Genomic DNA, 27,982 nt, shown 5'->3' with positions numbered 1-27,982 from the left:
GTCATCACCTGCCACCACGCCTCCCCCATCCCTGGCTTTACCCTTTGCCCTCTAAATAAGGAAGCCAGCACTGCCAGGCCCAGGACTTCTGCCCAATTTGGGTCCTGGGTGGCCTCTCGCCTCCCTCTTCCCCTGGGCCCCCAGCCAACTCCCCCTCCCTCAGAGATGCACCCTGCTCACTTCATTCCTGCCTCATAGTTGGAATGACAGCGGCTCCCAGAATCTGTGGGGTGTGTTGGGGGGGGGTGCCGGGGGTCTGGGGAGGCAGCCAGGCCCTGGAGCAGGTTAATGTTACAGCCCTGGATAAGTGAGGTGGCCCACTTGACGTCAGGGTGATGATGGGTGGCAGGGAGGGCCGGATGGCTGAACTATAAAGACAGGTCCAATCCGATATAATCAACTCGGGTCGGAGCGAGCGGGCCAGCCAGGCAGCGTCCCCAAGCCATGGTCCCTACCGGCCGCGGCTCAGCCTGGGTCCCTCTGCTCCAGACCCAAGTGCCCAAAGCCGGCTTTGGTTTCATGTCAGCAGCCTTCAACTGCCTTCCAAAAATAAGCCCCTGCCGCCATGCCGAGGGGAGAAAAACAAGAAGGGCGGTATTTTTAGGGCCATTAATTCTGACCACGTGCCTGAGAGGCAAGGTGGATGGCCCGGGGACAGACGCCGCTCATCACTATGTCCCGGGGAGCAGGACGTCCGCAGGGCACGCTGCGGGCTCTCGTCTTCCTCGGCGTCCTAGTGGGCATGGTGGTGCCCTCTCCTGCGGGCACGAGAGCCAACGGCACACTGCTGGCCTCGAGGGGCTGGGGCACCCTGCTGTCCAGGTCTCGAGCCGGGCTGGCCGGAGAGATCGCTGGCGTGAACTGGGAGAGTGGCTACTTGGTGGGGATCAAGCGGCAGCGGAGGCTGTACTGCAACGTGGGCATCGGCTTCCACCTTCAGGTGCCCCCCGACGGCCGGATCAGCGGGACCCACGAGGAGAACCCCTACAGTGAGTGCCAGCCGCAGCCGGTTGGGGAAGCGGGGGGCTGGGACTCCAGCAGGTCTCTGGTGCCTGGGGTCCTGTGATAAAGTGGGGGGGATTCTACACTTGGGTGCCCACTAGCTTAGCCACCTCCCCCAACTCGCTTTGCTCCTGCAGGATGCATAGGCTGAGGTCTGAGCATCCTCTGCCATCAGCATGCCCCTGAGGCATTAATTCCTTCAGTATTTCAGGCACCACTGTGGCCTCATAGGACAACCGGGAACCCCCAGCCAGGGGGAGCCACAAAATGAGGGTGGAGAGAACTGGCAAGGATGCTTAGACCAGATTAGATATGAGCTGCTTTTTATTTTACTTCCCTCTTTGAGAGGAAAGGCAAGTCATTTGCAGATTTTCCAGCTGCAGCTTATCCTTCTTTCTAGTTCAGCTTGCCCCCACCCCCCACGCCCGCCCTACAAGTTGGTGGGTTGATGTCTAGATGGGCTCTCCCCAGGAGGGGATGGGGCTGGAGGACCCAGGGCAGCCGACAGGGTCTGTGTGGCTGCGGTGTTTGCAAGATTAGATGGGCTGAGATGTGTTGAAATGCGAGGAGACATTTTAAACAAAGCTAATCAGAATTCATTTTTTTTATCCATGTCAAGGACCTCATGTGATTAGGCCCAGATTCGAAGCTACCCTTAGGTTGATGCCCAGGTGGCCACTGGAATCTCTAACTCCGATGTCAGAACTTCCCCCTTGCAAAACTCGATTGTTAACAGTTCAGTAGAATGGACCAGACTGGCAACTCAGCTCCTAAAGTGAGATCAGGGTGGAGGCGACAGAAGGCCTGACTTTCTAGAAGCAGGAGGGTGGGCCTAGATGCACTTGCGGGGGGGGGGTCACCTTTAGGTTGACATCCCACACCGCTTTGCACAATCCTGGGGTAACACAGCCCCTGTCTCTTTGGCAGGCCTGCTGGAGATTTCCACGGTGGAGCGAGGCGTGGTGAGCCTCTTTGGGGTGAAGAGCGCCCTCTTCGTCGCCATGAACAGTAAAGGAAAATTATACGCCACGGTGAGTCCATCAGGCCAAGGGAAGCTTTCAGGCCGCACACGAGGCCTGCCTGCATGCTCAGTAGCTCAGTCTCCTGCCAGGCTTCTCTGTCCATGGGATTCTCCAGGCTGAAGTGGGTTGCCGTTTCCCCCTCCAGGGGATCTTCCCTACTCAGGGATCGAACCCGTACCTCCTGCATTGGCAGGTGGACTCTTTACCACTGAGCCACCCAGGAAGCCCGTGCATTGAGGAAAGTAATGCAAACTCTTGAGCAGAGATGTGCATATTTATCTAGAATGAGGAGGGGGGCTGTGGGAGGAGCCGGTGCGAGTAAGGTGCTTGCCACTCTGTGCTGGATCGTGTTTTTCTTGATCCCACCCATCAGAGCCTTGTAGCAAGAAAGGAACCGTAGCTCAGAGGGCCATAGGGTCCAAGGGAAGCCGGAGTTCTGCATAAAGCTGTTGTCCAAGCTTACGGTCAGGCCGTGAGCTGGAGAGGCCCAGAGAAGCAGGCCTGTGTGTCAGCCTAGACACACTGCTCCCATGAGCCACCCTCCAGCCACAAGCACAGCTCGGGAAGAGATGAAGCTCTTTTTCTCACCTTTATCAGTGTGTGGACATCTCACTTTAAGATTTTAAGCCCACTGACCTCTGATCCCAGCCACTAGAGAACCATGCCCCGCACTGTACCCCCTTGGCTGGCACCAGCCCCCACCTCTGCCTTCTCCCATCACCCGTCACCACTGGTGGGGACAATGCTAGCACTTGGGTTAACCTCCCCAACTTCCACGTTTCCCCACTTCTCTGCTCTCTCTGACCCCTTCCTTCCTGGGTCTCCCAGCCCATAATTTTGCCATGTTCCAAAATGTGGACGGGGAAAGCATTCCTGTGAAGGCAGAGACACTGGGAGTTCTCGCGACCGAAATAAGAAGGCTAAAAAGGAAGACCTGTGAGCCATGGTCGAGGAATAGCAGAGTGACTATTTCTGGGGAGGGCGTGGAGGGCCGTTCTACCCCTGCGTGGGGACAGACGGGAGCAGGAAGTGAATGCGGAGGCTCTGGGACCCAGGGCCGGCGTCCAGGGAGGCTGTCCCAACAGACCAGGGCTGTGAAACGCCCGAAATGGGAGCCCAGGTGGCCTCGGCCTGTGATCTGCAGCGCTAACTCCTCTCTGTCTGTGTTGGTTTGTGTGGAGACCAGGCGTGCGTCAGAATCCGTGAGCCTCTGAGGACAAGTGGCTGGAGGCAGGTAGGCTGGAGTTGGAACCGCGTCCTAGTCTGTACCATGAGAGGCGCTTCTGCTGAGGGCCTACAGCCATCACCTGCAGAGCACAGAGGCAGGTCTGCACACAGACCCAGGGTCCCACCTGCAAAGTGAGGATGAAGATCAGATGCACCTCTCGGGGCTGCTGGGGAAGAGTGCCTAGAGAGCATCCCCAGGGCTCCTGACCAACAGTAGGTGCTCAGTACAGGGGAATCATTTATGGTGTCTCAGCACTGCCACAGGCTCCACCTCTCTCCTTCTAGAGATGAGTCTCCTGGGAGGAATCTCTGCATCCACGCCACCTTGGGAACTTGTCACAGGCCAGGTTTCTTGGGTCCCTCCTCAGAGATGCTCAGTCATTAGGGCTGGATCGGGCTGCATATGTTTGTTTTTATTCAAGTTTCCCAGGTATTTCTGAGGTGCAAGCAGGCTTAGGGGCCACCAGGCTACATGGGCTTTGCAGGGCAGGGAATTCTCGCTGGCCGAGGGTCACACCAGTGCTGAAGGCTGCAGGGAGATGAAACTGGTCTGCAACGGGGATCCTCAGATGTCCTTTTCACCGCTCTCTGCATGTGTGATGGAGAGGGCGGTGGTCCCTGGGGCCAGCAGGGCTTTGATGGAGCCAGTGCCCCGCCTGGTACAGAGGATGGTCCCCAACAGCCCCTTCCCAGCCACGTGAGTGTTGCCTGGATCCCACTGGTTGCAGAGCCAGGAATGGGGGCAGTTGGCTCTGAGCTTCTCCGCAAAGTGAATCTTTTGGAAGGAAGCACAGATTACATCAACACTTATCTCTGCCACCATCATTAACAAGCTATTTAGTATTTCTTTCTCCTTATCCTGAAAAAAATTTAACTGTGAGGTGGGGGAAGGGTGCAAACAGAGGGTCACTGTGACCACTTCCCACTTGAAACCTGGGGTCTCCGTAGGAGAAGCCAGGGAGACTGGGACCAGCAGGAGCACTGAGAGTGGACAGAGCATTCTGGGACCACGAGGAGGGGGAGACTCTGAAGCATAGGCTGACCCCTCACTCCTGGGCAGATGACTTCAAAGGAGGTCCACAGGACTCACTGAAGAGACAAAGTCCAGGAAAAAGGGGGGCTTCCCTGGGAAGAGCCCTGCCCACCATGTACACCTCCACCTCCTCCCCTCATATACCTCCCAGGGGCGTCTGCCCAAGGGCACCTTCTTGGAGGGGAGATGTCCTCCCTGGAGTCCCAGACCCACCAGATGCTCCTAAACCCCCTCCCCTTACCCTGCAGTGCCCTCCAGGGACCGTTATCACAGTCTGAAAGAACAATTGCCAGCTGATTCTGGAGCCAGGAAGACTCCTGATGGATGGTGATTTCATTCACACTATTTCCCTTTAAGCCCCTGGAACTGTCTCCCTTCCCTGCACGCTCAGCTGCTACTGTGGTCCCTGAGTGGGGTTTCTTCTCGGGGTGGGGAGCCCTGCTGGGGGGAGAGACGGAGGGGCAGGGGGCAAGGTAGGAAAATGAGTAACAGTGTTATTCGCTAGGTCGTCTCAGACTCTTTTACAACCCCATGGACTGTAGCCCACCAGGCTCCTCTGTCCATGGGATTCTCCAGGCAAGAATACTGGGATGGATTACCATTCCCTTCTCCAGGGGATCTTCCCAACCCGGGGACTGAACTCACATCTCCTGCATTGCAGGCAGATTCTTTACAGGGAAATCCAAGGTAGGAAAATAAGCGCCAAGAAAACCCACCTAAAGAGTGGACTCCCACGGGTCTCATCCCTTGGAAGGAAGGGTGCAGAGCCTGTGGCAGTGTTTAGACAATATAAACAGCTCACCCGTATTGAGCACCTACTATTTGCCAGGTGCCCTGGGGATGCTCTCTGGACAGCACCCCTCAGCACAGCTGGGAGGCGTGTCTGATTTTCATCTCCGTTTTGAAGATGGGACCCTGGGTCTCTGAGGTCTCAGGTGGATCAGGCTTGTGTGCAGACCTGCCTCCACAGGTGATGCCCTAGGCCTGCAGCAGAAACGTACCAGCTGTGCAGACTGACACCCAGGTTTCAGCTCCTAGCCTCCAGCCACTATCTTACTTCTGGCAAAGTCTCTAACCATCTCTGAGCGCAGACCTCTGCTCCCTCTGATGGGGACGGAGGCAGGAATCAGTGAGTTCCAATCTCCTTGATCTTTTTAAAATTAAAAAAGAAAAAAATCAAAGATCTCCACGTAACAGTGGTACTGTTATAATCCTTTAGCTGAGAAAAGTACATAGTGATGAAAATCTACTAGGGATTCAGTTATGCTTCTCAGTGATTTTGGTTTTATTCAGAATAACTGTCTCCATCCTTTTCATCAATGGCATCATGACAAAAGGGAAACACAGCATTTATTTCATCCACAGAGGCCTTTGGTCATTACCTGGGGCGTTAACCTGCAGGGAGGGGAGGATCAGGTCTTTCTCTTGCTCTTAACTGCTTCTCTCCCCTAGCGGGAGATGGAGTCTGAGCGGATGGGGCAAAGGGTCACTGGTGCTGACAATATGTGGAAGGGTCAGAGATGGGACCCCAGAGCTGGGGGCGGCTTGCACTGCAGCCAGGGGCCTGAGGAGCCCTGCAGACGGTCTCCCAAATGGCTTTGTCTGCAGCCTGCCTGCTACCCAGGGCGATGCAGGAACGAGGAGTGAGAAGCACGACAGGCCCGGTGGAGGCATCTTCAAACGCTTCCAAGTTGCCTATGCAATTGTGTGTTAGGAACGGGGATTAGAAAGGACAGGCGTCTTCAGAGCCAGGAGGTGCTGTTTCTCCATTTCAGCTAGGGACTGAGAAAGCAGCAGTTGGGCTCCAGGAGGAGAGGGTCTTGGGACAAAGAGTTCTCTGGGTTTCTTCTTACCTCCCCACTCCTTATCCATGCAACCCCCTCCCCAACTCCCATGCCCATAGACAACCAAGAGTAAAGGGGGAAAATGGCCTAGGCAGCCCTAGAAGAAAGAACTTTAAAGACAAGGAGACACTTCCATCAGTCCGGTGACCTAGTGAACAAAGACCAGAGTCTGGGATGGCTGTCTGGTCCACCTCAGACTCTGAGGGGCATTTCCACCAGCAGTAACTCATGCCAAGACCCCTGTATGTCCCACCCACCCATGCAAAATGCCCCCTCTCCACTGCCAGAGCTAAACGCTTTAGAGCTCGGGTCCTCAGAAGTCCGATTAGACCTACGTGGAATTTAAGACATTGTCATGCTGGAGCTTGGGGCCTGGCAGGCCCCGGCAATGTGATCCAGGGGAATTATTTTCATTTGTTCAAGTAATAATATACGGTAGCTGCTTTTCTTAACACGGCGTTTGCTTGGCTTTTCTCACCAGAGCTGAGGAGCCAACATTCCTGAGCCATGAGACTCGGCTCAGGGACACAAATGGTGAGATGAAGTGAGGGGCTGGTCCCGATGCCAGCCTGAGCATCCGTGGGGCCGTGGAGCATCAGCTGGAGGGAAGAGTTCAGGGCCACGGTCTTGGCCTCCTGCCCCCAGCCGCGTGGCCACCTGAACACCAGGGATGGAGCAGAGGGGCTCAGAGAGGAAGGGGCCAGGGAGAGGCAGAGAGGCTTTCAAAGCAACTTCATCCATGTCTCTTCTCACTTTGGATTCACACAGAATTCTGGGGAAGGCTTCAGACAGTAAAGAATCTGCCTGCAATGTGGGTCACCCGGATTCGATCCCTGGGTCAGGAAGCGCCCCTGGAGAAGGGAATGGCAACCCACTCCAGTATTCTTGCTTGGAGAATCCCATGGACAGAGGAGCCTGGAGGGCTGCAGTCCGTGGGACTGGAAAGACTATGACACAACTGAGCAACTCACACAACGTGGGGAAGGCTAGGGACGTGAAGTGGGCTGGAGGAAAGAAACAGAGGTTGGAAACTTTCTGAAAAGCTGGGGGTGGAAGTTGAATATCAAAACCTGATGAGCAGAGACCAAAGCACCATGTATAACACCACCATCGTGCACATTTAAACAAATATGTTTTAGAAGATCTAGACCTTAGCAAAAGCTAGATTCTTGTATTGGATCAGGGCAAATGCTCTGAATTTCTGGCTCCAATCTGGCTCAATTCCTCTCTCTTCCTGTCCTGTCCCTGGAGACCTCTGCCCAAGATCTGATTTCCTCTCTAGAGTTTGCAAAGAAAGTGAAGTCGCTCAGTCGTGTCCATCTCTTTGCGACCCCATGGACTGCAGCCCACCAGGCTCCTCCATCCATGGAATTTTCTAGGCAAGGGTACTGGAGCAGGTTGCCATTTCCTTCTCCAGGGGATCTTCCCGACACAGGGATCAAACCCAGGTCTCCCTCATTGCAGGTAAAGGCTTTACCATCTGAGCCACGAGGGAATCAGAGTTTGCAAGCCTCACGTGAAACCTCTCCCTTGACCACCGTTTAGATCAGAAATGAATTCTTCTGGAAACTGGCGGGCGGGGTGCTCTTCAGGGTCATAAAAAGTTAGAACAAATTGGTGGGTGGACAGGGGGCTGGACAGGACTAGAGAGAGAGCACAGACCAGTCTCTGATACAAAGCTTCTCTCAGTCCATTTTCTGGGCCATCTTCCATCCTCAATTCCCTCCCCATTTTTACTAATCCACTAACATGACAAGGTAATATCAATACATGAACATGGTTTAAGGGTTGGGGAGGTGCAGAAGAATACACCATGGAGATGAAGTCTCACTCTCACTGTTTTTTGTGGGGTTTTTTTTTGGGGGGGGGGGCGGGGGCGTTGGCCATGCCATGCAGTATATGGGATCTTAGTTCCCTGACCAGGGAGCGAACCCATGCCTGCTGCATTGGGAGCTCAAGAGTCCTAAGCACCGGACCACCAGGGAAGTTCGTCCCTTTCAGTGTTGTCTCAAAGACCCAGACTGTCCCCAGGGCAGCACTGTCCCTAGCCCTCGTGTGCCAACCATCCTAGGAAGAGCCAGCATCCCTATGTGTGTGCTTATGTTGGCATCATATTTTAAAATCACACAAACAGGAGCAAACTACTCAGTGTTTGAATCTTGCTTCTCCACTGAACCGTATGCCTTAGGGGCCATCTCCAAACAGTGCACAGAGGGGTTCTGGTTTTTTATGACTGAGAGCATTCTGTGTGTGGCTGTCCCATCACTGAGCGGAGCGCCGCCCGCCTGATAGACGCTAAGGCTGTTTCCGGTCTCTCACTGTTATAGATGCTGCTGCAGTGCGTGACTTTTATACACGCGTGGGAGTGAGCCTGTAAGATAAATTCCTAGAAGTGGAAGCACTAACCAAAACTGTAGTTATTATTTTATTCTAATACATATTGTAAATTTTCTCTTGACAGAAGTTACAACAATACACACACCAGCACATCCAACGAGAACTCCTAGTCCCCATGCCCTCACCAATGAATGCCTCTTATCCAACACAGTTCTCTTTGCAATCCGGCAATTAAAAATGTGATCACACAGTTGTGGTTTATCTTTCCTTTAGGGCTTCCCTGGTGGCTCAGATGGTAAAGAATCCACCTGCAATGCAGGAGACCCAGGTTCCCAGGCTGGGAAGATCCCCTGGAGAAGGGAATGGCTACCCACTCCAGTATTCTGGCCTGGAGATTTCCATGGACAGAGGAGTCTGGCGGGCTACAGTCCACGGGGTCACAAAGAGTCGGACACAACTGAGTTAGGCATATTTTCTTATGTTTAAATGCTACTTGTATTTCCTTTTCTGTGAACTGTCTAAAAACATCCATTTTTCAGTCAGTTCATGGTTCTGAGTATAATAGCAAAATTTAATCTATTGCAAACTATATTATAAAGTATAATGCATTGTAAATGTTTTTTTATTCAGTTTGCTATTTACATTCTTATTTTCTTTAAGTTGATTTTTTTTTTCCAGGCAGAAGTCTAATTTATTCCTCTTGGGTTTCAATAATGGCCTCTAGTTTTTGTGTCCTGCTTAGAAAGAGCTTTCTGACTTTTTTGTAAGATTCTCTTCTCTCTTTTTTTCTTGTCTTTGGTCCCACCTGCATGGCTTGTGGTATCTCAGTTTCCAGACTGGGGATTGAACCTGGGCCTTGGCAGTGAAAGCGCCACTAGGCGACCAGGGAACTCTCCTTAAGTTTCTCTTTTTAGCATTTAAGTTATTTGTTCCTTTGGAATTTATTTTAGAGTTAGGAATAAAATCATACATCAAATTTTATTATTATTCCATTATTATTATCATATAAGATAGTATCCAGTTCTTCCAACACCATGTTTTCTCCGGTGATTGGAATTGCCACTTTTATTTTATATGCATTTTATGTTCATGTTTGGATTTACTTCTGGATCGTATTCTGTTTGTTGAGCTGCACCAGACTGTTAATTTATGCAGCATTATTTCTGCTCAACTTTGAGGATTGATCCCAAATTCACTTTTCCCTGGAGCTTTACCCATGGACAGCCTTAGGTCCTGTGGTTCCCCCGACCCCCTGTGTCCCGAGAGGCCCCAGGAGTGTGGGGCCAGAGTCCGGTCAGCTCTGTGCCCCCCTCCCCCAGGCTCACCCCCTACCACCACTCAGGCAATAAATGCAGGGCTTAGAAGCTAACTTGTCCTACAACCCACTGCAGCTTTTTTTAAACTTTGTTTATTTTTGGCGCTCTGGGTCTTGGTTGCTGTGGGGACATTTCTCTAGATGTGGAGAGCGGGGTCTGCTCTCCGTTGTGGTTCAGCGGGCTTCTCACTGTGGTGACTTCTCTTGTTTCGGAGCACGGGCTCTAGGGTGTGCAGGCTTCAGCTGTTGCCACTCCCAGACTCTAGAACACAGGCTCAATAGTTGTGGCTCACGGGCTCAGATGCTCCAAGGTGCATGGACTCTTTCCAGACCAGGGATGTCTGGAAAACCTATGTCCCCTGCATTAGCAGGTAGATTCTTAACCACTAGACCACCAGGTAAGCCCCCACAGCAAGTTTTACAGGAATGATGATCCCAGGTAAGACAAAGCCTTCAGTGCTTTTACTTTCAACTAATCTATGAATCAGTTGGAGGAGAATCATTATGGCAATAGCAATTATTTTTCACTTTATACCATGCATTATTTCAGTGAATGCTCCCTCCAATTCTGTGACAGAACTGTCCTCACTGCTCCCATTTTACGGATGAGGAAGCTGAGGTTTAGGAGGTGAAATCACTTGTCAAGTTCACATAGCTAAATAAGAGGTGAGTCGTCACATATGCTTCGCCTACTTTGATTAGTTTCTTTTTCCTGCTTTGGGACATTCCTTTCTTCATTCTGCAAATATTTTTGAGCACCCATGGCAAGAAAGATAAAAACTTGTGAAAAACAGAACTCCCTGGTGCGATATTCAGAAGCCAGTTGACACGGCTGGTGCAGACTTGCAGGGTCGTCTCCAGGAAATGAACATCACAGGGAGGTGCCTTGTCAACAGTAACCCAGGGGTGTGTGAGGGAAAGAGAGGGGACCTTCATTCAACGAGGGGTGGCAGAGGGATGGGTGAGTGGTACCCAGCGTATTACCTAGACAATGCCCATTGCCCCTCACTGGCTCTCGCTGCATCCAAGAGCTATCCCTTTGTGGGCATCCATGAGCCCCTATCACAGCATCATTCATCCAGTGTCACCTGCTCAAAAGGACGCAGTCCTTGTCTCAGGGAACTGTGTTTAGGAGTCCCCTGGGATGGTGCATTGTTTTCAGTGCTGTCAGACTGGTCCACTCGGAGTCCTGAGGAGCCAGCTCATCACCCTTGTTCATCAGAGAAAGAGGCTCTCGTCCATCCCACACCGGCAGGGTAAGGCCAGGCGCTCGTAGTACGATTCCTCTTGAGAAGGTCAGACGACACCCCTGGCACAGCCGCTCAGCCATTGAGTGGGTTTTTTATAGCCGATGGCCTCAGCCGGCAGGAAGGAGTCAGGTATTATGCTCAGCTCTGTCTCTGTTTCATTCTGCATTTCTCTAAAGACCAGATCCCAGGCTTTCTGGCCCCCCAAGGGAGCGACCTCCACCTGAAGCCCAGAAATCCCCCCAGCCGGGGGCAGTGACCTGGGTGGTTTTGAATGGAGGGCCCCCTCTTCTAGGAATAAAGGAGGACGTGGGTGATTTATTGGGGCTGAACTTGTCGATGTGTGGCAGGAAGCCTGGCCCTCAGTTTCTGAACAAGTTGGTCCTCACACAACTCGCTCCAGCAGGGACCCTTCATCAGCAGCCCCAGACTCCACGGCACCATGGGTCACAGAGGGAACCAGGCTCTGTTCCCCATAAAGTCTCTGCCCATCACCGTCTCATTCCTGCCTTTCTCTGGAGAATGGTGGATTCCTAGAGGGCACCAGGGCTTCCCAGGTGGCTCAGTGGTAAAGAACCCACCTGCCAATGCAAGAGACATAATGAGACACGGGTTCTATCCCTGGGTCAGGAAGATCCCCTGGAGGAGGTCATGGCAACCCAGTCCAGTATTCTTGCCTGCAGAATCCCATGGACAAAGGAGCCTGGTGGGCTACAGTCCATGGGGTCGCCAAGAGTCGGACATGACTGAGAACGCACACACAGGTGACACCAGGCACCTCCGGGCTCAAAATCAAAGCCGAAGATGGGCCTTTGAAGGGCAGCACACCTGGGCCTTAACCTGGGAAAGATGGGAGGAGGGATCCAACTGCAGAGAGAATTACCATAATAACCAGACACAGGAGTGCTGGGAAGGCCTTAGAAAGTTGTCCGTCTCAACCTCCACTCACCTGCCCCTCTTGATGGTCCCCCAGCACGCGGAGTGCAGAGAAGGGAAACAGGTCTGGAGGAGAGACGGCTGCCCCAAGGCCACACAAGTGGAGCCATTGATCAAACCCCAGTCCCCAGTCCTGCTCCACTAGATCCTCTCCCAGCAGACTCGAGAAGACAGCTTTCTCTGTCCCTTCCTGGTCCTGTCTCTGAACATAATAAATTATCATCCAGGTGTTTAGGAGACTGAGTGCCCACGACTGGCAGCCCGGAGCACCCCCGTTCTCCATGTGACACAGGCCGTCCACCCACATCCCTGGGCCTGAGTTTTCTCATAATGAAGAGGGGGAAGGTGAGGGGGGCCCACAAGAGCTCCGAAGGCCCTCCTGTTTTCAGCTCCAGGCTTCTGCTTACCCAGGGTAGCTCAGAGCTTCCAGCGGTCATCCGATTCAGGGAGGCGAGGAGCCCGAGGCCTGCTGGGCTTCGTTCATCACTGATGCTCTGCCGTTTGTTCGTTTCCTCCACAGCCCAGCTTCCAAGAAGAGTGCAAGTTCAGAGAGACCCTCCTGCCCAACAACTACAATGCCTACGAGTCGGACCTGTACCGAGGCGCCTACATCGCGCTGAGCAAATACGGAAGGGTGAAGCGGGGCAGCAAGGTGTCCCCCACCATGACTGTCACGCACTTCCTCCCTAGGATATGAGGACCCCGGAGGAAGGCTCACAGGTGGAAAGCAACGTCTTCTGTTGGAATTTTGCACAAGTGGACAGTTCCCCTTCCCCCTATGCCTCCTGAGTCGAGCTCCTTCTCTGCTTGGGAGAGGGGAGACCTGAGCCGGTACCCAGAGCCACCGGACCCCATGGCGTGTGACCCACCCAAGGGAGGGGTTGCAGACGGGCTCCTAGAATGGCAATGGATTGATCCCACGCTCTGACCTCAACTGAGGGGAGAAAGTCCAGAGAAACTCGTGGAAGAGGACCCTGGGCGCTGGAAAAGGAGGGGACGAAGTGTGTGTGCTGATGTATATCCATACATCTCAGTCTATACGTACAGACATCTCAGTCTATATCATCAGAGCCGAGGCATCTGGGCATCTCCGAACAGGTTTCTTCCTCCAGGCATCACCGGAATCTGCCTGCAAGAATGTCACCTGTCAGCCAGCAGGATCGATGCGTGCTCCCATTCTGCCTCTTTCCAATCACCTTCCCTCGCAGAGGCTGCTGACCGCATGGGTTGCCTCGGAGGCGGGGGCAGGAAGCAGCTGTCCTCTAAAGTGCAGAGAGGACAGGGTGACAGGGCGTAAGATTTAGCTGCAGACAGAAAGACTGAGCGGGCACTCGAGGCATCCTGGGTGTGAGGGCTCTGGGGCCCTGGGACACATTGTTGGGGAAGCTGGGGGAGACAATGTCCCCTTTTTTTTGGAGGAGAAGGTCGGAGCAGTGTGTGAGGCAACTGGTAGAAAACTAGCTAGAAGCAGCAGAGTGGATGGGGCGTCCTAGAGAGAACCTTTCTGCCCGGAGGACTCAAGTGCTGCACGCGGCTCCAAGAACAAGCTGGGGCCAGGCTGCCTGCCCGTAACTTTTCCACGTTGAACTGGGTCTTATTTTAACCTCAGATGACAAGGATCCTAATAATGGCAACCTCTTTGGCGAGCATCGAGGGGCACAAAATAGGTCATGAAGGAAGTAGAGAGGTTTCAGACTTCAGATGCTAATTCCTCTCCAGTAACGTCCAGGAAACTCACCCAAGTTCTCATCTGATACTCTCACTTCCTTCTCAGCCGACCTCCCCCACACACGCACCGGTGCCTGGATGCAGCGGAATTGGGCATCGTGATGTCCGGAGTTTGCCCCCCTAACCCCCTCCAGTAGGAGAAGAGTGATAATCCGGTGAAATGGAGCAGCCCAGCTGAAGCGGCTCCTTGCTGCCACAATGCCTTCTTGCCTCCTGGCCTTTGAGAGTATTTAAAGCAGAGGTGCCCCAAGTGACTATAAATGTTGTCCGCCTGAAGCCTTTGGATGCCTGAGCCATTGGGACGTTCCTAAATCTGAAACCAGAGAGACCCGTGTCGGAGCACACATATTTTCGGCGGACGTGGACGGGCGGGTTACAAAATGAGCTGACACCCTCTGTGACTCTCAGAGGCCCCGGCCAGCAAGACCAGCCCTTCCTCTGCTGCAAATATCCTCACCTTTGACACACCTCTCTATTTGCAGATGTGTCCAGCTATAGATAGAGCCGGGATGAGCTGAAGTCAGGGGCTGACGATCCAAGGGAGAGACACCCTGCTGGTCACCTCCTCTGCCCGGCACATATCAGGGCAGACATGTGCTGGGGGAGGGACAAGAGGCTGCACCAAAGTGAGCGAAGATACAACAGACAATGAGAGCTCAAGATGAGAGAGAACACAGCCAAGTCTTGAATAGAAACTGGATGGAGCTGGGGTCTTGGTCAAGCAGAAGGGGAAACCATTGGTCCATCTTGACTGTTTGGAATATTTCAAGTGTAGGTCTGCTTGGAGGCAGGGGACAAAACAGGTTGTTCTTCAGGAGGTCTTGTCCTGAGTAACTGGTCTGTTTAACAGGGTACGTTGGAAACCGATGCACTCACAACCTGAGTGGTGGGTCAGCTCCCAATAGGGTGCAGTGGCGTGTAGGGGTTCTGGGTGGGGACGGATGGACCACAATCTGAAGAGGAGAAGGAAGTCACAGGTCCCAAAATATTGGTTCCCTTCTCCCCCAGGTGCTGCACTCTCTTGGCAGGAGAAGGCTCTTCTAAGGAGAGCCATGAGGCCTCAGATGGTTAGATCTTTCCTGCAGCCCCTTAGAGGCTTATAAAAGTGCCCAAATCCTGACCAGGAGTTTCCCCAAATGTCCACTCCCATCTCTGATGCTGGAAGGGAGGATGAGAAGCTCTCAAATGCCCGGGACCGGGCAGGCTTGATGCCCGTCACTCCAGTATAACGCATTGTCCGACGTCCCTGCGGGCAGCTGGGTGTCTGTTCTCACTGGTACCCGGGCCCATGGTGTACTAGAGTTTCCATACTTCAAAGATCACCTCTGATGTACGGCTGAATCACTGACTCTTTAACATCCTTCCCATCCAGAGGAATTCTCCCAGGGCTTTCCCTCTGACCTGTGAGCAACTGAGCTTAGGGGAAAATCAACCCCCATCCATAGACATGGGATCGGGGCAGAAACAGAGGGAGGTCTGCACCGGTGTGCAGAGTTCTCTCCTTGCTCATCCCCAACCGAGGCCCATGCTCAGCTGTCAGCCCCATTGGATCCAAACGGCTGCAGGGAGGTGGCAGAAGCAGGGGAACAGAGGTGGACCCCACCTTCCCGCCAAGCATGGACTAAGAATGTCTTGGGTCCTCCCTCCACCAGATCCTAAGCTGTGACCCTGGTTCATGCAGTTTTTATAGCTAAATGGCCTCTGTTCCATCCCAAACCACCTCCAGGAGCTCCAGGCAAAGGCGGGGCTCCAGGAGCCCAGAGACTGCCTTGTTACCCCTTCAAGAACAAACGATGCAGAAGAGAGCAGCAAGGTGCACCCCCTGAAGGTGGCTTCTCAGCTGGACGACTTAGCTCAGGACAAAGAAGGGGGGCCAGGCCCCTGAAGAATCTACCCCCTCCTCGGGCAGCCATGGGTGGACCGCAGAGGAAACCAGAAAACGCCCTGCTTGTTCCTGTAGGTCACTCACTGCCTCCTGACCCCTCCATCCCCACTTCCCAGTGGAAAAGCAGCGTACAACTTTGTGATGGACACTCCATCATTCTTCTCCTTCGTACCTTCCCCTCCGCCCCCACATCCCACCACACCTCCAATGCACACCCCAGGCCCGTGGTCAGGGCTGTTCTGGGGCTTAAGAAAGAGGAGAGGTTCTCCTGTCCTCTGCTCCAGGCGACAAACTTCTCTCCTTCAGGCACACCGCTTTCTCCCCAGGCCCGGAATTCTCTCCTAGTTCCCATCCTATCCAGAGGCAGGTGGGACTCTCCAGCCCAGGCTGGCTCCGCCCCTCTCTCGTCCTGGATCTCGGACCCTTCCTCATCCTGAGAGAGTCCTAGGGGAGGAAGGAAATGCACGAGGTCGTAAGCTGCCAGCCTCCTTCCCCCCAGAGTTGGACTTCCCTCGCCTTTGCCCACTCTGGGCCACGGCTGCGAGTACAAACCAGACGCGGGCACTGGCCTCGGGGATGAGCTCTCTGCTCTCCCTTTCCTTTTTGCCCCTTTTCACGTGGACACAAGCTAGATCGCTCCTTCCTCTTTCTATCCCAACGCTTTCCCCCAAGGGCTCTGGGTCCGTCACCACCAAGGAGGTGTTCTCTGCCCCCCACCCCTCCCGCACCTGCGAAGTGGGTAGCTAGTATTTCTACACTCTCCTTTCAGCAAGAACCCAACCATTCATTGTGCTACCTCCCAGGAAAATGCCAACAGTAGGAAAGTTAGGGTCAGGGCCAGAAGAGTAGATGGAAACACTGGCATCTGTGCTTGCCCCAGAACCGGTGTGTCCTCTGCCCTGGACAGGAGGCAGGAGTGACTGTGCCCACAGCCTCCTGAATCTGGTCCACCCGGCAGACAGCTCACACAGACCGTGTGGGGATGCCCCACTGAACGGCAGAGTCCAGCACCCACACCGCTGGGTCCTCACGTGGGTTCTCCTTCCTATTCATATAAATCAATCAGTACCTCAGGCTGCATCCCAGGGCAGAGCCTGGGTTTAGCGGGTAGGAAAACGCAGAATTTGTTCAGTCATGTGCTTGTAAAATGTGATGCTTCTATTTTTTTTTTAATATGTATGTGCTATGCACAAACCATATCGTGTTCCAGCAAAAAGGAAAAGGTCTTTTTATACGTTCCTCTAAACTGTTGGACTCCACCCCTCCTATTAAAACCGACAACAAATCTTTGGGCTGTGGATTCTTTTTCTCCTCTCGAGGAGGAAGGCAAATTGGAGAGAGAAAGCAGGAGTGCATGGTGCTGTGGATTTTTAAGGCTGGAAGTAGTCACATGGGTCGCTTCATCCATTCTGTATTTTACAGAAGGGGAAATACAGCCAAGGAGGGAGAAGGACGATACTGTCAGCCATGGTAGACCAGGGAAGCCCTGGTGGGCCAGACGCTTCCCTGGTGGCTCAGCTGATAAAGAATCCACCTGCAATGCAGGAGACCTGGGTTCGATCCCTGGGCTGGGAAGATCCCCTGGAGGGGGAAATGGCAACCCACTCCAGTATTCTTGCCTGGGAAATCCCATGGACAGAGGAGCCTGGCGGGCTACAGTCCTGGGGTCACAAAGACTTGGACACAGCTGAGCATGTGCACACACACAGTGTGCCAGGAGCCTGGTTGTGCACACTTCTGGGGCCATCAATCATCTTCGTTACTCATCCACGTATTCGCCCATCCAGGATTATTAATAGTTTGGGGGCACCTGTCTCTGGGCTGCCCTGGGCTAGATTTGGGGGCAGGCATGTGAGTGAACAAGGCAGAAACAGTTCCCTAGCCTCTCACGGACTTGCATTAAAAATATAAAAATCACCCGTGAATGTATTAAAGTGTAGATTCCAAGCCACACTCCCAGCATCTAGGCCTGGGTGGGCCCAGGAATCTACCCAGGCAACCCCGACATTGCAGAGCCCTGGTCTAGAAGGATGACTGAACTTGTAGAACATTTGGGCCAAGAGAGACTTTATAAATCATTTTTAAAAATCTTTTCATGGGTTAAAAGAAGAAAAAGGCTAGGGAGTGTAAGTTTCTTACCCAAGATCACCCAGCCTGGTGAGAGAGAGACCCCTTCTCTCCTTTCTGTGCGCTGGCCCCCACCATCATCAGCCCCTCCACCCCACCCCTCACCCCTGCACCCACACCCCACCCTCTTCTGCCTCCTCCACAGGCCCTGGGGGGGATGAATGGCAGTGTGTCTTCAGCTGAGCAATGATGGGTTCTGAATAAACCTACACTCTTAGAAGAGGGCTTCCCTGGTGGCTCAGATGGTAAAGAATCCACCTGCAGTGCAGGAGACCTGGATTCGATCCCTAGGTGGGGAAGATCCCCTGGAGAAGGGCATGGCAACCCACTGCAGTATTCTTGCCTGGAGAATCCCATGGACAGAGGAGCCTGGCAGGCTACCGTCCATGTGTTGCAAAAGAGTCGGACACGACTGAGCGAAGGACACTTTCACTTTCTGCTGGAAGAGCCACCTGGTCCCGTGCCCTCTTTATCTCACCCTTGTGTTTATCCATGCAGTTAACATCTCTGAGCTCCTGCTGTGTGCCCAGATACCACACTGGCCCCAACAATATTGCTGTGATCAGTTATCTGTGGGCTCATATACTAGCAAGGAAGACAGATATTAAAGGAATAATTCAGCAATTTGTGATTAAGAGGCATGATTGAGGAAGTCCAGGGGTCCCATGGGGGCACAGATCAGGGCCCAGGGTGGATAAGGGGACTCATTCCAGCGAGAGCTGAGCTGTGAGGGGCGTCAGTCAGAATTCAGGTGAGTGAGTGGGTAGGTGAGGTCAGGGGAGGATGGATGCTCTAGGGGAGGGAGGCTGTTGCAGGTGTTTGAAGGGGCAGGTGGGGCTGAGGGAAGAGTCAGACACGACTGGGTGACTGAGCATGCTCACAACATAGGCAATAATCTCTGTTGAGGACGACTAGGACCTTAGGCGATTTCTGAAGACATTTTTGACCTTCACAAGTAGGGGTGTGGGCTTTTATTGTATCTTATGGATATAGACCAGGGCTGCTACAGTACCCAGCACAGCCCCGACCACAGAGAACCTGCAGACAGGTACGGGCGCCCCTCTCACTTGGCCTAAAATTTCTTTCTTTCTTTTTTTTTTTTTTTTTTGCTGCATCACGCCACTTATGGGATCTTAGTTCCCTGACCAGGGATTGAACCCACACCCTCAGCAGTGGAAGTGCAGAGTCCTAACCACTGGACCATCAGGGAAGTCCCTTGCTCAGCCTGAAATTCATCACTGACTCTCCCTGGAGACCCAGGTGAGGCAGGAAGGCTCTGAGAGAAGCACCCCTTGCTCCTCTTCTGCATCCCCCGGAAGTCCTGTGCGGACGGGATAGGGCAGTGGGCAATGGATGACTGTCCAGAGAGGAGGCTGGGCAGATGAGGAGTTCACATCTGAAAGCCAGATGAGTGTTCCTGGGTGGAAGGAGGAATGTGAGGGGCAGGTGAGTAAGACCCAAGGGAAATGAAGTGAAGGCCCCACAGGTCCTTCCTCTTCTCTGTCACCACAGTCTCTGTTACCTTCTCAAACCTGCGTCAGAATCCTTCCCCAACCCCCGCCCTGCTCCTGCCCCCATCCATCCCATCCCAGCCAGCAGGACTCTTGTTCAAAATCTTATCCCTAAATTGTTCCTTGCTGTTTAGTTGCTAAGTTGTGTCCGATTCTGTGACCCCATGGACTGCAGCATTCCAGGCTTCCCTGTCCTTTACTACCTCCCGGAGTTTGCTCAAACTCACTGAGTCAGTGATGTTTAACCATCTCATCCTCTGCTGCCCCCTTCTCTCCTGCACTCACTCTTTCTCAGCATCAGGGTCTTTTCCAATGAGTTGGCTCTTCCCATCAGGTGGCCAAAGTATTGGAGCTTCAGCTTTAGCATCAGTCCTTCCAATCAGTATTCAAGGTTGATTTCCTTTAGGATGGACTGGTTGGATCACCTTGCTGTCCAAGGGACTCTCAAGAGTCTTCTCCAGCACCACATTTTGAAGGCATCTGTTCTTTGGCGCTCAAGCTTCTTTATGGTCCGCTCTCACATCCATCCTGACGCATCCCACGAATTAGTGAGCTGTGGCCACCAGCACTCACTGGCCACCTCTGTTCTTCTCCATCCGACCTGACCCTCCCCACTCCTTCCCCAGGGTTACTATGGGGCCCTCTGATCTCCAGGAATGCCAGGAAGGTAACACATCTTGACATTTTTATGGTCTTCTAGTCATTTTTGGAGAAGGCAATGGCACCCCACTCCAGTACTCTTGCCTGGAAACTCCCATGGATGGAGGAGCCTGGTGGGCTGCCATCTGTGGGGTCGCACAGAGTCGGACACGACTGAAGCGACTTAGTAGCAGCAGCAGTCATTTTTAATTGGAAAAACCCAGCTAAATAACAATAACAAAGCAACAAAAATTATATAATACATAATTCTTGATTAAAAACATTTTAAATTCATACACAGCAATTAGGAGGGTGGAGGGAGAAAAGTAACAAAATTTGGAAAATAATAGGAAATAGCATGAGTTATATTTTTAACCTTATTTTTACACATAGATGGACTTCTTCCTTATAGAATGTGTTATGTGCTTCTTGATTGGCAAATATAATTGTGCTTGGGAAACCAAAGGTGTAAATATCTTATCAAGAAGAGCAAAGAACACTTAGCAGGGGAAAAAAGCTATTTCCCTGTGTTTTCCAAATTTTTGAAAAACTTTGAAAATTTTCAGAAACTTCCCAAAACATGTTTGATAACTTTCATCCAAATTTCCTCCTATACTTCACATTGTTATTTACCTTTTTGGCTCAGTACTTTTTCTTTTTCAAGCTTTATTGTGACATAATTGACATATAACATTGTATAAGTTCAAGGTGTATGATATAATGATTTTATATATACTGTGCTTAGTCGCTCAGTCGTGTTTGACTCTTTGCAACTCCATGGACTATAGCCTGCCAGGCTCCTCGGTCCATGGGGATTCTCCAGGCAAGAATACTGGCATAGGCTCCTACTCCAGTAGGCCATGCCCTCCTCCAGGGGATCTTCCCGACCCAGGAATCGAACCAGGGTCTCCTGCATGGCAGGCAAATTCTTTACCAGCTGAGCTACTAGGGAAGCCACATATATACATACATACATATATATATATATATATATATATATATGCAAACTTATTACCAAAATAAGGTCAGATAATACAGCAATAACCTCACATAGGTACAACTATGTGGTGGAGACTTTAAAAAAATACACTCGCTCAGACAAGTTTCAAATATACAATACAGTACTGTGAGCACTTTCCATTTCCTTTACACGCTTGTTCCTCTGGGCCCTGCAGGGTCTCCGGGCTGAAGTCAGGGCAATCCATCGTCAGGCCCTTTGGTAGTGCCCCCTTGTGGCCACTTCCTTCATCACGGAGGTTGAGATCCGCGGGATGTCAATAGGAGTGGCGACTTGGACGCTAATTTTATGAATAGACTGCAGTTCTTGCCTAGAAAGAGCTCACGGCCCTGAGTGGAGGAGCCACCTGCCCAACTGATGCTGCTTCAATCAGAACGCGTCCAAGGGTGCCCAGGAAAAGGTGACTCAGCAGAGGGGTGGAAAGCCTCGTGGAGGCTGGAGTAGGAGCCTATGCCAGTATTCTTGCCTGGAGAATCCCCATGGACCAAGGATTGTAGACTGGCAGGCTACAGTGCATGGGGTTGCAAAGAGTCGGACACGACTGAGCGACTAAGCACAGAGTGGGTGGGGCTGGGACTCCAAGGGTAAAAGACACGTGGAGAGGAGGAAGGACTCTTCTAGGTTCAGAGAGGAGCCTGATCACAGGCCAAGCTCAGGATGTAAAAACACAGGGTAGGTTCTGCTTAGTGGGGGTTAAAAACGAGGACTCGGGTGGCAGACAGGTGCGGGGCGGGGGGTAGTCAGGGCTTGGATGTGGCATTCAGGAGCTGCTCCGTCACGTTTTTGTTGTCCAGTTGCTCAGTCGTGTCTGACTCTTTGCGACCCCAGGGACTGCAGCACACCAGGCTTCCCTGTCCTTCACCATCTCCCGGAGTTTGCTCAAAACGCATGTCCATTGAGTCAGTGATGCCATCCAGCCATCTCATCCTCTGCCGCCCCCTTCTCCTTTTGCTGCTCCATCTTAGGTGGATTTTTTAAGCCTCGGTTTCTTCCATAAAAGCAGGAATCATGGGGATAAAGCTAGTGCCTATCCACAGAGCCCTTGCAAAGGATGAATGGAATAATATATATAAAATACTGTGCACAGGACTCAGAGAAAGTACAATGACAGCGGCCAAAGCAAGCAGTTCAGTGTGTCCTAGAGCAGTGGGTGGTATGGATGGGTGTGGAGGCTAGTGTAAACTGGAGCCACATCTTGAACACCAAGCTCAGGACTCCCAAATTATCCATAGACAAAGGGGCCCCACTGTAAGGCTGGCAAGGGAAGCATTCTGATGAAATCTTAAGAGAAATCTGTGATGAGAATAAAATAGGGAAAGCAAAGGAAGCCCCCTCAGAGCTTCCCAGGTGGCTCAGTGGTAAACAATCTGCCTGCCCGTGCAGGAGATGCAGATTCCATCTCTGGGTCGGGAAGTTCCATGAGAGGAGGAAACAGCAACCCACTCCAGTATTCTTGCCTGGGAAGTCCCATGGACAGAGGAGCCTGGCGGGCTGCAGTCCATGGGGTCGCAAAGAGTTGGTCACGACTGAGTGACCAACAACAAACAACAAGGAAGCTACTCGTTCATGTATCAGCCAAATGTGTACAACCCGCCGGCTTTGGGGACTTCCCCGGTGGTCCAGTGGCCAAGGCTGGGCACTCCCATTGCAGGAGGCTGGAGTTCGATCCCTGGTCAGGGAATCAGGTCCCACATGCAGCACCCGAGTCTTTCCACGCTGAAACTAAGACCCGGTGCAGCCAAGTAAACAAACACCTCGCTCGTGCTGGTGAAGCTCAGTGAACTGGAAGCAAGAGCAGGCTCCTGCCGCTGGAAGCCTTTGTCCTGGTGGAGACTGGACGGCCCCGAGGTCCCCAGACAATATAGCCTTATCACACGACAAGGGGAGGGTGGCAGGGGCACACCCGTGGAGCCAGAATGGAGAATACCGGGGAAATGGGTCACTTCAGCTCCTGTGCCAGATGCAAAAGATGTGATGTGTTAGGAGCTTGGGATTAACAGATACAAACTACCATGTAGAAAATAGATAGTGAAGACATGTTAAGCATCTCATGTTTTCGTTATATTAAAAGGTACCATTGTTGTGTTCTAAGGAAAAATCCTCCCCAAACTTCACTGGCTATTTCTTCAACTTTTTTAATTTGGTGGAAATAACCTGGTATTTTTCAAAAATGACATAAATGATAAGGACCTACCGTATAGCCCAGGAAACCATACTCATTATCCTGTAATAAACCATCATAGAAAAGAATATGAAAAAGAACATACATAATATGTATGTATAACTGAGGGCTTCCCAGGTGGCCCTAGTGGTAGAGAACCTGCCAGTGCTGGAGATGTAAGAGGCATAGGTTCGATCGCTGGGTCAGGAAGATCCCCGGAGGAGGGCATGGCAACCCACTCCAGCATTTTCACCTGGAGAATGTCATGGACAGAGGAGCCGTGTGGGCAACAGTCCACAGAGTTGCAAAGAGCTGGACACAACTGAAGCGACTGAGCCCTCAGGGACGCACGTACAACTGAATCACTTTGCTGGACGTCTGAAACTAACACCACATTGTAAATCAACTATTCTTCAATATAAAAAAATTTAAAAACCCACAAAGTGATGACGTGCAGGGCTTGGGAAACGAGGATTCCGGGAGCAGTGAGAACAGCGTGCTGGCTCTTCTTTTCTGGCTATTCCTGGGCTCTTGCAGAAGCTCAGAGGCCTTTGCCCCCAGTCTCCTTGCAGTTGACTCCTCTGATCCTTCCTTTTCCCTTCCTGCAGCCAGAGAGGATCATCCAGCTTTCAAATGCCATGTAAGTGAACCTCCTGTTGACTCTCAGCCTGGAATCCAGGTCTGTTTCAGAAGAACGAGGGAACACAATCTCTGCGTCATTCAGGAATGAGAGAGAGAGAGGGAGGGACATACAGAGAGAAGAAGACATAACTGATCATCTCAATGAATTATCCTGGCACATGTCCTGCTGTCCTGGATGGAGTGAGAGGATCGTAGGCAGGAGGTGGCATTATGTTCTATTCTGTCTGGGTCCCCGTGCCTCTGAGCCTCTTAGCTCATTTCCACGCCCCGTTTCTCCTCATACAACCATTCCCGCTTTTGTAGCTGGGGGTGATCTTAAAACACAGGAGACCACCATTTTGGAGAACCGTCTCCTGTCCATGTCCACCTTCACTAATGCTGTCTGCGTGAAAGCCTCCTTTTCCTGAGCTGGGTTCCTGCCGTCCTATGCACACACGTCTCACACTCCGGTATCGTTCCCATGTCCCTGCCAGCATGCCACTTGCTGGTTGCTCCCTGAGGGCAGAGATGGAGGCCCTTGGCATCCCAAACCCACCTACTGGCACAGGGTAGGTGTTCGCTGCACTGTTTGTTCTGGAAGAATAAAGGGATCGATGACTATCCTCGGAGCATGTGGATGGGCTGGAGAAAAAGTCAGAAACAAGTGCTGCGGGTGAGTACACCCAGTGAGCCCCGTGTTCTTTGCTGAGAGAATGAAAGAGTCAAGGAGTGGAGTGAGTGAAGCATGGGATGCTACGCAAGCTCCGAGCCCTGGACCACGGCTAAATGGGCTGCTAGGCTCCCTGTTCAGCAGGCAGGCAAGCAGGTCAGCAGCTCTAGGACCCCCCTGGCCTCTTGCCAGGGAGACACTCCTTTCCCTGTGCCCTCATTTCCTTCTCTCCCCGCTCACTGGTAGTGAGTAACTGGGAAGGAAGCTGACGGGGAAAGCCCTGCTCCGCGGCTGAGAGCCTACTGATTGGCTGCCAGGCACTGGCTGGCCCACAAGATAAACATCAGGCCAAAAGCACGGTTCCTGTCACCTTGCATCCCACGCTGTGGTTTATCGTAAGCTTTTCTCTTTCGGCCAACAGTTCTAGGAATCAGAGGAACAGAGAATCCTTGGGCTGGGAGACTCGATGGGGCCAGCAAGCCTCCGTCTCCCCTTGACTGAGCGTGCCCAAAGCTCTGGCTCGGTTCTGAGCTGTCAGCAGGATGTGAGCTGCAGCTGCCTGGGATGCCTATTCTGGAATCTTCTCAAGCAAGGGAGTTTACCCACAACCGGCATCCCTTCCATTCAGTCGTTGTCTGACTCTGCTCTTCTGATCAGCTCTGGCGTCAAGGGAGGATGCTAAGAACATAATGCCCATCCCAGCCCAAGGAGGGGCAGGAGGTGCTGGGGCCAAGGGCAGAGCCTCCAGGGACAGACCAGCCAGGACCAAGCTCTGGCTACACCATGTCCCACCTCCCTGGTCTCATATAACTGCCCTCAGACTCAGTCTTCCTACCTGTAAAACGAACATGATCCTTGGCCTCACACCGGCCCCTCCTCAGAGGGCTGGTCTATGAATTAAACTAGCTGTTGTTGGTATTTAGTCGCTAAGCTGTGTCCAACTTAGCAAGTGTCTCTTTTGCAACCCCATGGACTGTAGCCCACCAGGCTCCTCTGTCCATGGGATTCCAGCAAGAATACTGGAGTGGGTTGCCATCTCCGTCTCCAGGGGGTCTTCCTGACCCAGGGATCGAACCCAGGTCTCTTTCATTGGCATGTAGGGTCTTTACCACTGAGCCCCAAGGGACACCTGAATTAAACCAGTAAATACACCTGAAGAGCTCAGCACACCTGGCACACGAAGAAGAGTCAGCACATGTCAGCTCACACTCTCGGGGCTCAGACACACACAGGCGAATGAGGACTCACGTGAGCAGCTCAGTGATGTCTTTTCATATATACATAAGGTAGACCTTATAGCATGCTTTTATACTTATCTCATTTGATGAAAGAATGAGAAGTAATGAAGACAATTCGTTGCTGCTGGAATTACATGCATGGTGCTGAGAGTAACCTCAGAATCAATATAATAGCAAGCCATCGTCATGCAGAGAAGAAAAATGAAATTTAAGTAATCTTACCCACACCATGCATCTCAATAACAGTGAAAGTTGGGAAGATAACCTTGGTCTCCTAACTTCCCCACAGGATGTCCGTTCCCTACATCATTAGCACACACAACCAGGGTCAAAAAGATGAAGAAATCCCACTGGGAGCATCTGCCTTCTTGTCTTTTCCTTGGTGAGATAGGAACATGGAAGGAGGTGCTCCCTGGGGTCCAAGGCCGAGGAGACGAGAGAAGTCACACCTAATTCACTAAGTGGGGACAAAACTGCTTCTCAGACCTCGGGTCCCCATGTGTGAGCCTCTGAGGCCAAGTTGGTGCTGCCTGCCCACACCCCTGTATTCCCTATAATTATATTGTCATGAGCTCAGACTTCCTCTCTGAACCCAAAGGAGTGCTGGCCCTCTTCTTCCCTTTTACTCTTCCCCTCCATGGCCTCAAGGTAAATGTTAGCCCTAATTTCCTCATGCCCTCTGCAAGTGGAGGGGAGGAAAGAACGAGCACTCTTAGTAATTTCATACATACGAGTGAACTGCAAGAGTTCAACACTTCCCAGCTTGCTTGACCCAACAAACTCCATCCCAAGCACCAAGGTTTGTGGCCAAGCATGGTCTCCACTAAGTTAGTTCAGCTTTTGAGATGTCCTCAAGAGTCAGTGCAAATGGTTTGATGTCTTTTATGCTTTACTCGCCAGTGTAGGAGACCTGGGTTCAATCCCTGGGTCTCCAAGATATCCTAGAGAAAGAAATGGCAACCACTCCAGTATTCTTGTCTGGAAAATTCCACTCCAGTATTCTTGTGCCTGGTGGGCTACAGTCCATGGGGTCGCAAAGAGTCAGACACGACTGAGCATCTGAGCAGGGACGCATGCATGCACTCCTCTTAAGAGGATCAGCATGACCAAATCTCTCAGAAAAAAAATGGTCAAATTTATGGCTTATGCACAGAAGAAAATTTATAGAACAATCATAACTAAATCTACCAGCCCCTGCTAACCAAACGTAACAAATGACCCTCTTGCTTACTCAGATCTCCCTAAAGTGAATGAGCTAATTGTCTTTGATGGCTGCAGGTTCCATTGTATTTATTTCTATTGAGAACTTCTTCACAACAGCAGACGTGTGCTCCAGAATATCTGGAGGTTTTGTTCCCATGGTTTCTGAAGTTCCAACTTTTCCATACGGCTCACATCTGCCTCTTGACATTAACAAAGGAGTGGAGAATGTATAACTAGCCAAACGCTATCCGTGATGCTTTCAAATTGTGGTGCTGGAGAAGACTCTTGAGAGTACCTTGAGCTGCAAGGAGATCAAACCAGTCCATCCTAAAGGAAATCAACCCTGAATATTCATTGGAAGGTCTGATGCTGAAGCTGAAGCTCCAGTACTTTGGCCACCTGATGTGAAGAGCCAACTAACTCATTGGAAAAGACCCTGATGCTGGGAAAGATTGAGGGCAGGAGGAGAAGAGGGGGACAGAGGATGAGATGGTTGGACGGTATCACTGACTCAATGGACATGAGTTTGAGCAAACTCTGGGAGATAGTGGAGGACAGAGGAGCCTGGCGTGCTGCAGTCCATGGGGTCGAAAAGAGTCAGACATGACTTAGTGACTGAACAACAGCAACAACAAAGCCCCATCCAGAGCACATCATTCAAGGCCTCTAGAGAGTGTTTCTCTTTCCTTCTGTCCTGATGATCCAGGCCCTTTCCGAGTTCCAAAGATTCTTGGAATCTGAACCACACTCCTGGTACACTGCTGACGAGCAACAGTGGTCAGCGGGGAGCACTGAGGGTAGGGAAGGGGGCGGGGGTCAGCGGAACGCTTGGCCTCTGTACCTTTGCAAGGTTTCGTTTCCCAGGGCAAGAGCATCCGTGCCTGGACACAGGCGTTTTCTGAGAAATGATCATCACTGCTGCCCCTCTTCCTGGACCAACTTTGGCAGATGCTAGCCGGAAACAAGTCTCTTCTCTTTACTGGAATGTTATCCCTGTTGCTCTTTCTGGAATTAGCATGTCATCTCTGCCTGTTACACACCCTCCTTACTATAAAGAAACACAAGCCTCACGTGTGGGACTGCGTCCGTTCATTTAGTCCATGCATTCAGTAAACAAGCATCAAGCGCCTTTTGTGAGCTCAGACCATGTTGGCTCTATGGATGTGGACACAGTTACTAGAGAATTAGAATTATTAGAAATACGCCCTCTTCCCAGAA

The 27,982-nt window shown here is 51.9% G+C and overlaps 1 protein-coding gene and 1 non-coding gene across 2 annotated transcripts; one reads left to right on the top strand and one right to left on the bottom strand.

Moving 5' to 3' along the window:
* The first annotated feature begins 437 nt into the window (after positions 1–437).
* FGF6 (fibroblast growth factor 6) lies at positions 438–16,853 on the top strand. The gene is made up of 3 exons (XM_005897938.2): positions 438–989; positions 1,930–2,033; positions 12,484–16,853. The coding sequence occupies exons 1-3, from the start codon at positions 644–646 to the stop codon at positions 12,658–12,660; spliced, it is 627 nt and encodes a 208-aa protein (XP_005898000.1). The 5' UTR covers positions 438–643; the 3' UTR covers positions 12,661–16,853.
* Positions 16,854–18,840: 1,987 nt separating this feature from the next.
* TRNAG-UCC (transfer RNA glycine (anticodon UCC)) lies at positions 18,841–18,913 on the bottom strand. The gene has a single exon. It is a non-coding gene; the product is annotated as a tRNA-Gly (tRNA).
* Between the last annotated feature and the right edge of the window lie 9,069 nt (positions 18,914–27,982).

This window comes from Bos mutus, chromosome 5 (assembly GCF_027580195.1).
Source record: "Bos mutus isolate GX-2022 chromosome 5, NWIPB_WYAK_1.1, whole genome shotgun sequence".
Taxonomy (NCBI): domain Eukaryota; kingdom Metazoa; phylum Chordata; class Mammalia; order Artiodactyla; family Bovidae; genus Bos; species Bos mutus.
The sequence above is the reverse complement of the archived record's forward strand: the minus strand, read 5'-3'. Positions and strand labels throughout refer to the sequence as shown.

Coding starts and splice junctions, on each gene's coding strand:
- FGF6 (XM_005897938.2), top strand. CDS start 644: ATGGCCCGGGGACAGACGCCGCTCATCACTATGTCCCGGGGAGCAGGA. Junction 990..1,929: donor CCACGAGGAGAACCCCTACA/GTGAGTGCCAGC, acceptor TCTCTTTGGCAG/GCCTGCTGGAGATTTCCACG. Junction 2,034..12,483: donor AAGGAAAATTATACGCCACG/GTGAGTCCATCA, acceptor TTTCCTCCACAG/CCCAGCTTCCAAGAAGAGTG.